Genomic DNA, 13,951 nt, shown 5'->3' on the forward strand with positions numbered 1-13,951 from the left:
ATTGCCAGCGACTGCTTCATGTTATCTCTGTGTATTTGACAATAAAAATCTTGAATCCAGTGTCGCTCCGTGAAGCGCCACCTAGTGGTCAACAAGCCTTGGCTCTGCAGGGACAGCTCAAGCTCTTTGTCCTATCTCCAAGGTTGACCGATTTCTTTTGGTGTTCAGAGTCTACTATTGTTTCTAGCACCATTTGAAATCGGTTACAGTGAAGGACAGATCTCGTCTCACCTTGATGTGGATTTTGCAACCAAGCTGTCTTCATTTTGCTGCTGAAACTTCAAAGTTAAACAATTTAAAGAAAGGAAACATAGTAATTTAGTTCTCAAACAGTTCAGGATCACTCATTGAAATATGGATTGTTATTTTACAGGGGAGGGAGATGAATCAATTATTTTTTTGCTTAAATGATGACAAAAATATTCGATATTTTAGTGTTAACGGCAAAATGTTGTTTTATATCTAGTATTTAAAAGAAAGACATCACTTATGTAAGTGGTTCTTCTCACAGAAATGCAAAAGATGTCGAGTAAAAAGTAAAATATTTGCACTTAATTTAATGTTGGTATAAAAGTTATTTAAGCGGATTTGAGTAATTGGATTGTTTGCTACTTTAAAATAAAATATTGCATCAGAGAATTGTGGAATGTATTATTGAAAGTGTTGAAAAGACATTCACATCTGTAGAGAATGCATGCAATGAATTCCTTACATGTTTACAGCAGCTAGTGTTTCTTTGTAATAGTCTCTTAATTAGTTTTATGTTTTGAATGTATTTTTAAAAGCTGTGGGACCAAGAGACTTCTGGTTAAAGAAAACATTGGAAAAATGTGGGTCAAACATGTAGCGATGAGCAAAGCTTGTGCAAAATAAAGATAAAAGTAAAGGCGTATCATGAACACTTTTATTTCATTCATGTTTACAAAATATTTTATGGCAAATTTACACAAAACTACTAATTTCTCTTTTGACCAATAAATAAAAAGTTGAGCAGGTGCTAAAACCTTTACAAATCACATTCTGTACATCTTGATGTAGCCACCGTCAAAACGTGTAACACTGGAAGCATTCCTGTTTTTCACAGTAGTGGGGAATTTGTTCAGACTCTGGCGAATATATGACATCTCATCATTTAGTAGAGTCATGATTAGGCCTCATTAGCTAACAGTAAGCAGTTGTAAAAGGTCTGTTTGGAATAAGGCATTTAAACGACACCACACATTCGACAGGCCCGATGCTCGATCCCACCTTTTTGAGAGGACTGGTTTATCGGCTCAGAGCCCCTCCCTCTACGAGGGGTGCCATCAATATCTATTTCAGTTACAAGCTTTGTTTGAAACAAGTGACAGATATATTCGATAGGTTCTTCAGCATCACACAGGTTATTTAAACTGAACGGCTGTATTTTTAAAAGGTGAGCAGTGCATACATTCAGTTTTTTCTCAATCCAAACCATTGTTGCATTTCATGCTACAGTGGCCCGAGCTGTGCTCTTGAGTTTTAGTGCAAAAGTATAAAATCTATATGGAGATAAAGCTTCTCTGACAAACACAATGTCAATTAATATTAAGACAAAACAAAACGTTCGAACTGGTCTTCATTATGGGCAGGAATAAGTAAGGCAAGTTAAAAGATTATCAGATATGTACATTACTGTCGACTAACCAGAGCAACAAGCAGCAGCTGAGGACTGAGCGCAATTTGCAGAGATTTCAGGATCTCTAGACATTTCATCATGTCTGTCTCTACAAATCAAAGCCATAAGCAGGTTCAAACACTCGTCCAGGGGCGACCCTCTTCCATTCAGTTCATTAGTACATCACGTACAGCTGGACCACCAGGACGCTAATGCTTACTTCTGCAAAAGAAAAAGAAGAGTAGTGTTAATTGTAGACATAGTGTAAAAACCCATAGAGCCCTGTTAGTGAAGGAAAAAAAAAGGTTATGCAAATGTGATGTTATGGGACAAAAAAATAACAGGACAAGTGAGGAGGCAGTGTTTTCTCTGGGGGAAGCAGAGTTACCTCTACCACAGACTTTGGACATAGACACACAAACGTATATGGCCGGCTGTGGCTGAGGGGTAGAGCGGTCGTCCTCCAATCTGAAGGTCGGGAGTTCGATCCCCAGGTTTCCCCATCTGCATGCCGACGTTTCCTTGGGCAAAATGCTGAACCACGAATTGCCCCAAATAGAACAAGGAAGTGCTGCTAATGCACTGTATGAATGTTTAACTCTACTGTAAAGAGCTTTGAGTCATCAAGATTAGAAAACGCTTTATAAACCATTTACCACATATAAAACGCACTAAAGGATAGAAACAATGAAAACGCATCATACGTCTGCGATAAGAATGTTGGTCCTACATCATCATATACAGGTGCCGCTCATCGTTATCTGTTCATTTGAAAAACAAAGGTTAAAATGTACTTTGTGGTCAATCTTCTTACCGACAGTGGGATTTCCTCTCCTTGTTTTGGGGTCTCACTGTCAGGAAAACTTCTCTGAGAGCTGCAACCCAACAATGGTCAACTTTACTGCTAATGTGTAGAGAAGACCCCAACCAACTTCTTTCCAAGAGAATACCAAACACACACACACACACACACACACACACACACACACACACACACACACCACCAACTATGACTCGCAGCCGCCGCACTGACCAAATTTGTTGTTTTTTTTAGAAGCAAAAGTGTTACCTGTTCTTCTGCAGAAAGGCAAACTAAGTGCTGAGTAAATGGCTGAAATATCACCTCTTTTTTCCACTGACTTGCCAAATTCAGCCCTATAGAGCCTGAAGTTGTGAGGCTTAGATGTGTATTTAAGATTCCCAACTTGTATAAGTATGATTTTAAAGATACTGTCCTACACACAAGTTCGTCTTAACACTCAAACAACAACTCTGCCCCGACAGTAACTACAAGCTTTCTCCAGGGAAACATTTATTAAGCACTGCTTCATACTTTGCATAGGTAAAATAAGTTCACGTAAAATTTGAACGAACCAGACGGGAAATTAAAAAAAGGAACTGGATTGTTCTTTGAACAGTTCTCGGCTGATTATTAAAGCATTTCAAAGACATTATCTGCCTTATATTTAAGCAAATTACACCAACTCTCCAGACATTTGTCTTAATCTGGTGTTCAGGGTTAGGGTTATCGTTTCTACTTAAACAAGCTGTCTCATGATGCATTCAGCTGATTTGTTCTTCCACACGATTAAAACCTCATAAGGCGCTCGGGGCAGAGCTCTTTCTCCTGAGTGACTGACAGCTCTGTGCAGGAGAGTTCTTCTGACGCTCACAACAGTGCCCCCTTGTGACAATTGTGGTGTATAAAACCCTTAAGAACGCACACAACATACTTCAGCATGCAACATTTAGAAATAGCTGACAGACAGAAAGCTTAGACAGTAGGAAAAGGACGTTTAAATACAAAAACAGAAAAGGTTGGAGAAGTCTCAAAAGTCACAAAGAGGATTAGGTTTTGTTACTGGTTGGTCGGGGATACAATACAGCAGCCATAAAAGGGAAGCAGCCGTTTCCAGGTGTTAGTCTAAAAGAATAAATAAAACCTTTACCTTTTTTTTCTTGATGATGATGTAGATGACACCGCCGCCAACAACGACACCAGCGCCTACTTTAATGAGAATACAAATGTGTGAAAAAGGATGACGGGACATGAGGCCAACAAACATATCCACCGTCCACACCTGAGAAGAGTAAGATTGGGAATGTGGCACTTTGACTCCAGAGCTTATTTTTATTATCATCATTATTTTATTATTTGTTGCTGCAATCATTAATAACCTCTTAAATATCACTCTTATTGTTATCTTTATAACAATGAAAACGTGTTTCTCTCTCTCTCTCTCTCTCCCCTCTTTTCTCTCCACAGTCGCCAAAGTGCTGCTCATTGTGGGAACTGTTGTGTTTCTCCATCATTTTAAAGGTCTCGACCTTCTATGTAAAGTTCCTTCAGATAATGCAAGTTATGATTTGACGCTATAGAAATAATCAGCGTTAACTCTTTACTTTCTTGATCTATTGCTGTTTGATCGACTGAATTTGAAACTTACTTCCAAGACCCCACTTCCACCCTGAGCCGTCACTTCCACTGTCTGTAAATAAAAGGTAGAGAAAAAAAAAGAAATGAGATCACGTAAAAGGCCAGAAATAACTGTAACAGAACAGGTTATTTTTGATGACTTACCAGGTGCGTCAGTTGGTTTAGGAGCAGCTGAACCAGAGATACAAAGAAGAAGAAAAAAAAAATGATTGCATGTTACACATAAGCATCATCGGATGAATTCAAACACCGGACATGCAGCATCAACAAGGGCTGACCAATGTTTTCAGGGAAATTTTAAGCAATATTAAGCAATGGATATTGTACAATTGCCGACTCTCACACAAGCACATTAACGGAAATCATGAACGCTAAAGCCACATTTCAAAAGCAATAAGTGACAACACATCCACAACAGCCACACAACACAATTGCAACCGAAGTGAGCGATAATGGATGTTAAAATGTGAAGTGTCAATAGTTACTTATTGTGGTTAAGAATGCACCTGTACCCCAACACCCTAAATAGACGAGAATTTAGCAGCAATAGAGAACTAACTCTGCTAGTTTCATTGTCATCATCCGTTGTTGCTCACATCCGTTGTGGTTATGTTTCTGTTTTGTGGCTCGATTATGATGTTTACATGCCTGGCTCATACACTGTTCCATTCATTCTCTTCATTTACATGTTTCAGAGCAGAGTGTGATCATCATCAAGCAGTTGCTAAGCACCGGACGTGTAGATGGTGCAAAACGCTGTGTAAAAAAAGGTTTGATTGTACTTGTAACAAACAATCGCCGACAAAACCCCATTGAACAGGTTGATCAAATCAGTCGCCCCCCCCCCAAAAAAAGAAGCTTTTTGGCCAAAACAAAATCATCAAAAGAAACTCTACCCTTTTGTTTCCCTGAAGGTGTGGTGGTGGTGGTGGTGCTGCTGCTGGTGGTGGTGGTAGCTTTAGTTGTGGCAGCCACTGCTCCAAAAAAAATAATAAAGTACAAGGGGAATCAGGACACTGTGATCAGGGATTTGTTTGGATCACATATATCCGATTACAGTTGTAATCGGATATACAGTTGTAATCGGATATAAAAAAAAAAAAATTAAAAAAAAAAACTAACCACTTTTTGAAACTAACACTTTGGTAGCACTAAAATGGCACTTACTTATAGCACTTTGTAGTTTTGCTTTATTTCGAAGAAATTGTACTTTCTTGATTTTTTTGTTCTTGGTTTGTACCCTCGGGGTTGAATGCACTTATTGTAAGTCGCTTTGGATAAAAGCGTCAGCTAAATGAAATGTAATGTGTATTTGTATTCATTTAAGCTGTGGAAACTAGTTCAAATCCATTTAAACAGACAAATCATCTTCAGCGTTTTTATATAATAAACAGTTGCTGTCACGAATTAATGCCGCTGGTTTTATGTTGAAAACTTGTAGTTGTATTGTTATTTAATGCTGGTATGTTGTTTCCAGCTTTTCACAGGAAGAGCACTCAATCCCTGGTCAGACAGCGTGTTAAATGGGGATTAATTCTATTGAGCCATCCTGGAGTTTGGTATAGTTCTAATAATTGAAGAAAAAGAAGACACTGAAAATATCCCCTCATTTGCATTAATAGCCAATAACGCGTAGGAATTACCTTTCTCTTTGCATTTTGGAAGTCCGGGTGACCATTTCTCATTTATGTCACATGTCTGTGTCCTCTCTCCCACCATGAAGTATCCGGCATCGCACTGGAACGTCACACTATTCAAGTGTTTATGGGGGGGTCGAGAACCTGATAATTTACCATTTTCAACAACAGGCTCGTCACAATTAACATCTGCAGGCAAAGAAAATGAAAAGAAATAGAGTATTGGTGAGAGTCATGGCTCAGGTTACATCAGAGAATCTTGAGAAAAATTATAAAAGCCACCTACTGATACACTCTGGAGGATCAGGCTTGAATACCCCAGCCTCTGAACATGTTAAGGATTTGGAACCTTTGAGTGTATACGGTTTTTGGCAGGTGTATTTTACAACCTCTGAAATTCCATAGAAGTCTTCTTTTTTTGGGATGAAATCGCCATTTTGGATCCCCTGTGGCGGATCACAATTTATTGCTGCAAAATAAAAATGACAATTATTAGAATGTAATGCTTTAAACATAGTTTTCTGTCTTTAATAAAATGTTTTGCTAAAGAAAGATCACCAACCTTGACATTCAGGAAACCTGCCCGTCCACCCTTGGTCTCCACAAAAGCGTGTTGCTCCGCTACCGCCAACCATATTGTACCTAGAAAGGGGGGAGCATAATAAATTCCCACTTTAGTTGAAAGAAGTTGTTTGATCAGGAAGCATAAGGTTTTCCTGAAAAACTTTGGGGATTAAAAAGAGTAGGGGGAGGCGCTAGTGAGCACTGCATGGAGTAGTCCTGTTTTCGAGTGGCTCCACCACACTCTCGCTAAACATTTGTTAAAATCAACACTTTCAGAAATATGAGCGGACCCAGCAGAAACAAACCTAAGGAGAACCCTTCGCATCCGAACGCGAACCCAAAGAAAAGCGGCAAAACCGTTCCTACTATGGAAAAGGTTGGTGCCATTAGCCCTGAGCTAAGCCTGGCTAACAGCCCAGGCCCCGCTGCTAACACCGATGAACCTTCAACTTCACAACCCACGCTGGCTAGCGTCTTAGCGGCTATTGGAAAACTGGACAACGACATGAACGCCAGATTCAACGCGCTTGATTCTAACCTTCAACAAGTTCAGACTTCCCTAGCGGACCACACGGCACGCATCTCCGACTTGGAGGGTTTTGCTAGCGACCACGAGTCCCGCATCGCAGCCCTGGAGAAACGGTGCACGGAGCTATTGGAAATCAACATGTCCACTAAACGTAAGCTAATAGACCTCGAGAACCGATCTAGACGCTGTAATATTAAAGTTACTGGGCTACCAGAAAAAGTCGAGAAAGGCAACCCGACTCAGTTTCTCGCTGAGTTCCTGCCGCAGCTCCTCGGGACCAATAATTTCTCAAGTGGACTCAAAGTTGACCGGGCGCACCGCATCGGTCCATCCTCAGCCGGCCGTCCACGCACAATGATCGCTAAGATTCATCACCCTCCGGAGAAGGAAAAAATCCTTAAGCTTGCCCGCCTGCAGGCTCCCCTGACCTTCAACGGCGCCCGAATCAGCGTATACCCAGACTTTTCACCTGAAGTCACCGAACAACGCCGCGCCTTTGACGGAGCAAAAAAGAAACTGAGGGACGCCGGGATCAAACACGGTCTCCTCTTCCCTGCCAGACTGATCTTCAATCACGGCACGGAGCAGAAAATATTTCAGGATGCCACGGATGCCAGTCTTTCATAGACAAATGTATTACATCCCCCGCTGCTCCGATGTGAGCTCTATCCCCGGCCGGGGAACTTATTCATCCTGCTGCCGCTCCCAGACACCCACGTAAGACATTTTAGTGGTACCCGTTTTAGTTTCTCAGTCACACTAAGAATTGAGTGTTATTTAACCGCTAAATATATGAGTGTTTTTCGTTTATTTGTGTGGACGGGGCTACCGGTCTATTGATTAGCGAGTCATGTTCTCTGCTTTAGCAAGGAGTATTATTCTAGTTCGACGGTTTCTTGCAGTGTCTAGCCGTTTCTCAGTGGTTATGTTTTTCTTGTTCCACCTCGTTTGGGGGGGTGGACAGGGGGGGGATTTAGTCTGTATGTCTTCTCGTTTTTCCCTTTTTCGCCTGCTCTTCTTAAATGTACCGTACCTATTATGTCTTTTGATATGTTACGTCATCATACATCTACTATCCTTTTGTGATTGACAACTCTCCTACTCCGCCACAAGGTGGCAGTCTAACACTACTTAGCTGGAATGTCAGAGGTTTGCAGAGTAGCTTGAAGAGGGGCAAAGTCTTCTCCCATTTAAAGTCTTTGTCAGGAGATATTATTTTTATGCAAGAAACGCATATTAAACATAATGAGCAATGGAGGTTGAGATGTGCTTGGATATCTCAGATATATCAGTCAACTTTCTCCTCTAAGGCCAGAGGTGTAGCCATATTAATCAGACGGACCGTCCCATTTGAACATATTTCCACTGCCTCTGACCCTAACGGCCGCTATTTAATAGCAACAGGCCGCATTCTGTCACGGCATGTAACCTTTCTGAATATTTACGCACCTAACTTTGACGACCCTGGTTTTTTTAGGAAAGTCTTCAACCTTATTCCAGATTTATCATCCACTCATCTAATTGCGGGTGGTGATTTTAATACGGTATTGGACTGCTCTCTTGATAGACTCTCCTCTCGCCCTACCAGTCTCTCTAATGCCAGCATTGCGCTGAATAATATAATTAAGTCAATGAACCTTCTTGACATTTGGAGGCTGCAACACCCAAGCGATAGGGACTTTTCCTTCTTCTCAAGCGTACATAAGTCGTATTCGAGAATTGACTACTTTTTGACTGACGCCACTTTGACCTCAGATATAATTTCCTCCAAATATCATGATATCATAATTTCTGATCACAGCCCTGTTGAACTAAAAATAAATATTGGTAGGACCAAGACCGCATTTAACTGGCGGTTCAATCCGTTACTACTTAACAACATACAATTTCGCCAGCAAACAGCCAGCAGAATAACAGAATATTTTTATGAAAATGATACACCCGAGGTAAATGACTCCACTCTATGGGAGGCTTTTAAAGCTGTTATACGAGGACATATCATAGCTCATGAGGCTAAAATAAAAAAAGACAAGAAGAAAGAATTAATTGATGTCACGACTCAACTCAAACTATTAGAAAGAGACTACAGATTGACCGCCTTACCTCCTAAGCTTGTTGAAATAACCAAATTAAAGTCTAAATATAATGCTATCCTTTCTGACCGAGTCAGCTTAATGTTACTAAAAGTTAAACAAAAACACTTCGAGCTAGCCGACAAGCCAGATAAACTACTGGCTCGCCAGCTTAGGAACATCCAGGCTAGCAGAATGATTCATGAAATTAGGCCAAATCGGGAACCACTACTACAGACCCTGAGAAAATTAATGAATGTTTCCGTGAATTCTATGAAGATCTTTACACCTCAAAGTCTACCACTACTACAACACATACCTCTGAATTTCTTCGCACTCTCCACCTGCCTAAATTGAGTCCCTCAGCACAAGCAGATTTAAATGCTGACATAACATTAGAGGAAGTTAAACAGGCAATCCGCTCTTTTCCTAATGGAAAGGCGTCCGGCCAGGACGGATTTGGCATCGAATTCTATAAAGCATATTTAGACATTATAGCTCCTTTCATGTTAAGAATGTTTAATCATTCTATGTCAATTGGTCTGCTCCCTGAGACGCTTTACTCTGCCAATATCTCCCTGATCTTGAAAAAAGACAAGACCCAGACAGACCCCTCCTCATACCGGCCTATTGCCCTCCTGGGCTGTGACCTTAAGGTGTTTACTAAAATTCTTGCAAACAGACTAAATAAATGCATTGCAGATATAATCCATGAAGATCAAACTGGATTTATTCCAGGCAGATTTTCTTTTTTTAATGTAAGGCGTCTGTTGAATATTATGTACACTAGTTTTGGTAAAGATTCTAAAATAGCTGTCCTCGCTCTTGATGCCCAAAAGGCGTTTGATCAAGTTGAGTGGTCGTATATATTGGCTGCAATAAGGGAGTTCGGTCTGGGGGAGAACTTTGCCTCCTGGGTCAAAATGCTATACGCGCGTCCTACCGCTTCAGTTATCACTAACAACAACAGATCTCCTACCTTCAAATTACAACGATCTTGCCGGCAGGGCTGCCCCCTCAGCCCATTATTATTCGCTATTGCAATGGAGCCCCTCGCTGTCAGTATCAGGAACCACCCTTCTATTGCCCCAGTAATCCTTGGGGGAGTCGACCACCGCATCTCGCTGTACGCGGATGATGTAGTTTTGTTTTTATCCCGCCCAGAAGACTCCCTCCCCCCTTTATTAAGACTCATTGAAAAATTTGGTGAAATATCTGGCTACACTGTAAATTTGGATAAAAGTGAATTCATGCCCCTTACAGGTGATCTGGACCCAATTTTTCTTAAAAACCTGTCATTTAAAATTGTAACAGACAAAATCAAATACTTAGGAACCACAATCCCTAAAGACCCCAAGTTAATTTATAAACTGAATTTCCTGGACATGATTGATAAATTAAAATCGAATATCGAATCCTGGAGACTGCTACCATTATCTCTGATAGGTCGTGTCAATGCAATCAAAATGGTAACTCTTCCCAGATTCCTCTATCTCTTCCAAAATCTACCTGTTTTCTTGCCCAAATCCTTTTTTAAATTATTAGATTCACTCATTCTACCTTTCGTGTGGGGTTTCAAAACGCATCGTATTGCTAAAAAACATTTAACCAAACCCAGATCAGCTGGTGGCCTCAGTTTACCAGACTTCCGCCACTACTACTGGGCAGCGAATTGCAGAGCGTTAATGTATTGGCAAAACGCACATCAAGGTAATGTTGCTGCCCACACCCCATCTTGGCTCGCAATTGAACAAAGTCTCCCCGTCAGTTCTATGCCAGCCCTCCTCTTCTCCTCAGCTCAGCCCTTAAAATCCATTGCTGGAAATAATTTTATAGTTACAAGCTCTTTAAAAATTTGGTATCAAATAAGGAAATCATTTAACCTGCCTGAGATCTCCTCTTACACCCCTCTCCACCGAAACCAAACTTTCCCACCTTCATTGTCTGATAACACTTTTCTTCTCTGGAGGGATAAAGATTTTGCCACCATTGGGGACCTTTATCTTAACAAGACTTTTGCCACCTTTGCTCAGCTGAAGGGGAAATATACACTGTCAGACACGCACTTCTTCCGCTACCTGCAGGTTAGAGATTTCACCCGTAAAAATATTCCTTACTTTCAATCGTTGCCAGCTCCCATTGAATTATACACTCTTTTGACTCGACCTCCTGATTCTAAGAAACTCACTTCGCGATTTGTTGATCTTTTCACCTCACTTAACCCGACCTCATCCCAGCACTTAAAGGAAGCTTGGGAGAAAGACTTAGCCTTGTCGATAAGCGACAATGATTGGGAATCCTACCTCGGTGATATTCATAAATGTTCAATAAATTCAAGACACCAACTTATTCAATTTAAGGTTGTCCACAGATTACATTATTCCTGTACTAAACTCCATTCTTTCTACCCTTCTGTATCCCCAATCTGCTCAAAATGCCAGTCAGCTGAGGGAACCTTAGGACATCTCTTTTGGTTTTGTCCCAAATTGAACCAGTTTTGGTCTGATATTTTCAAATGCTTTTCTGAGGTATATGAGCGTAATATTTCTCCAGATCCATTCACTGCAATTTTAGGTGGCTCTCAGCACCTTTCTATGCTCACCAATGAACACCGTAGGACTATACAATACGGCATGGTCATAGCAAAAAGGAACATACTAACTTTATGGAAGAGTGGTGAGGCGCCTTCCTTTAAGGCCTGGCTTTCAGAAATTACCAGTCTGCTGCATATGGAAAGGATCCGACACAATGTTTCTCTCAGCTCTGCAGCCTTTGATAAGATGTGGCAACCTTTCTTTTTATATTTGTCAAGAATGACCCAACAGTGATAGTCATGTTCCACTCACAATCCTCTCTATCAACGTAACTTCATGTTTTTGATTTCTATATAATGACAGGTATGTTCTGTAGATAATTGTATGTACTGTTTCTGAGCAGGTCCCCTTTTTTTTTCTTTTTTTTTTTCTCTCTCTGTCTCTCTCTCTTTGTACTCTCTGTTGTTTTTGTTTTTTTTTGCTGTCTGTACAATATGTGTTTGTCCATGAACACTTGTTCAATGTGTCTTTTTTCTGTCACAATATGCTTGTTGCCTGTTTTATATATTGAAAATGTATAAATAAAATATTGAAAAAAAAAAAAAAAAAAGAGTAGGATTGAAAAAAAACACCAGCATCATTGGTTTATTACTAACCCTCTGTTGCAGCTGAGCACAGCCTTATCGCCAAACTGATTCCCTTTAGGGTAATCAACGTTCCCGTGATCAACTTCTCCAGCAGAGCCACAGCTCTTTCCTGAAAGAAAGAAAGATCAAAGTCCTTCCTTTAAAACGATTTGGTAACACAAATGACTCAACAGGCTGGTCAGATATTACCGGTGACTCATCATTTATATGCTGGTAAGAAGTATTTAACTAAATGGTTCCTTCCAGACAGTGCTGCCAAAACCGATTGTGAAATATGCCCCGTTTAGACCTGGTATCAACGTTCGTCCTGAAACATTCAATCACAACCGGACAAGGTCGTCTGTTCACACCTGACAATGTGTCTCATGTGACCACTAGTGACTACTTCCCTGCTCTTTATACAAATAATCAGGTACGTAATGTGTTTACCAAGTCCAAATTATTTTTTTCACCCAGTCTGAGTATAAAGAATAATATCAATCATTATGTGTTGATATTGCGAAGAAGGATCGTATGGACACTCACTGGGAGGAGTTAAAAAAACGTTTGATTCCCAGTCCCAGACCTCGTCTAAATGTGGTCGCATCTCAGAACACATGAAGGTCACAGTTGTGTGCGTTCAAACTTATTTCAAGAACTTGATGCTGACCCCTTGTGATCAGATTATAATAATAATAATAAAAATTGTAATATTAATACCAGGGCTGAATGGGTCATACTGTCTGCTGTTAGTAAAGTGCATGTAAAAATGATATTCACTCTCGCATTTCAGCTTCACAGGACTCCAGCTGCAGTCTCCACAAGTAACGGATGAGGACCCTCCTGCAGACGTGTAGCCAACATCACACCTGAAAGAGGCCACAGCGCCATTCAGGAACGTTTCCAAGAGAATGGAATCGTCCTTCAAGCCCATGTTGGCTCCGGGCACAGGTCTCTCACAGTTTTGAGCTATAATGGAAAAAGAAAGACAGAAAAGTTTATTCAACCTTTATTTCATCTGTGAAATATATTGTTCATTCACAATTTAGCAGAGTAAAGAAAACAAAACATTCCTGCACGTCCTTGGGCAAGAGACTGAACGTCAAAGATATTGCAATTAAAGGACTGCACTACAGGTGCCAACTGTTTTAACTGGGATCTGTAACCTTCAGCGGTTCTCGTTTAAGTTGAGAGAGTGATTGTGAATTGTAAAACTGTTTTTTAAAGAGCTTGGAATGCTCATCAGGACCAGAAAAGCTCTATAGAATTACAGGTTATACTCTGTAACTCTAAATGTTTGTGGTCACGATGAAAATGTTTTAATCAACACTTCTACCGCAGTGAAGTGAGCCGTCATGTGTGAAAGCACGTTGAAGCCAGTCTATTTGTTCTGTACAGATAGCAATTTTTTAAATATTTTAGTTATAGTCTCTGGTTTGATATAAATTTCTCTTGTTCTTCCATCTGATTATGCTCGTATCATATTTCCTGTCACTTTACTGCACAATGACTGAGAAGATTAAAGGGGGAGTCTGTGACAATGACCCAACACAAGGGGCCGCCTGGCTTCATGTTGCTTTCACTTTGGCTCCTGATTCATTAGCTCCTCCACACTGACCTTGGGCGGCAACAACAAGACCAAGAATGAGCAGGAGACGGACGGATGTGAGATCCATGACGAAACGCTCCACAAGCCCCATTTTCTGATGAAGGAAAAACATGCAGGAATTAGCAAGGCTCTCACAGTGGAACACAACTGGATAAACACAACCTCACGCTAACAACACCTGTTGTGTAATTCTTCTATTCTGTCAGATGACTACGTGCTGTTGGAACTGTGTCAGTTGAAGGAGCAAGTCAAATTCCCTGTGCAGATATGACAACTCTGGCTGATTGTGTATTTCATGTTAAAACAG

At 40.6% G+C, this 13,951-nt stretch overlaps 1 protein-coding gene across 1 annotated transcript; it reads right to left on the reverse strand.

The window, feature by feature from the left end:
* Positions 1-1,811: 1,811 nt before the first annotated feature.
* Positions 1,812-13,733, reverse strand: LOC133004636 (membrane cofactor protein-like). Its single transcript, XM_061074112.1, has 8 exons — positions 13,654-13,733; positions 12,816-13,004; positions 12,066-12,165; positions 6,273-6,352; positions 5,997-6,179; positions 5,717-5,899; positions 4,970-5,047; positions 1,812-1,858 (listed from the first exon to the last, which is right to left on the reverse strand). The coding sequence occupies exons 1-8, from the start codon at positions 13,709-13,711 to the stop codon at positions 1,812-1,814; spliced, it is 918 nt and encodes a 305-aa protein (XP_060930095.1). The 5' UTR covers positions 13,712-13,733.
* Positions 13,734-13,951: the final 218 nt, after the last annotated feature.

Source organism: Limanda limanda, chromosome 7, assembly GCF_963576545.1.
Source record: "Limanda limanda chromosome 7, fLimLim1.1, whole genome shotgun sequence".
NCBI classification, from domain to species: Eukaryota; Metazoa; Chordata; class Actinopteri; order Pleuronectiformes; family Pleuronectidae; genus Limanda; species Limanda limanda.

Coding starts and splice junctions, on each gene's coding strand:
- LOC133004636 (XM_061074112.1), bottom strand. CDS start 13,711: ATGGATCTCACATCCGTCCGTCTCCTGCTCATTCTTGGTCTTGTTGTT. Junction 12,166..12,815: donor TGTGAAGCTGAAATGCGAGA/GTGAATATCATT, acceptor TCTTTCTTTCAG/GAAAGAGCTGTGGCTCTGCT. Junction 5,900..5,996: donor TGATCCTCCAGAGTGTATCA/GTAGGTGGCTTT, acceptor CTTTGCCTGCAG/ATGTTAATTGTGACGAGCCT.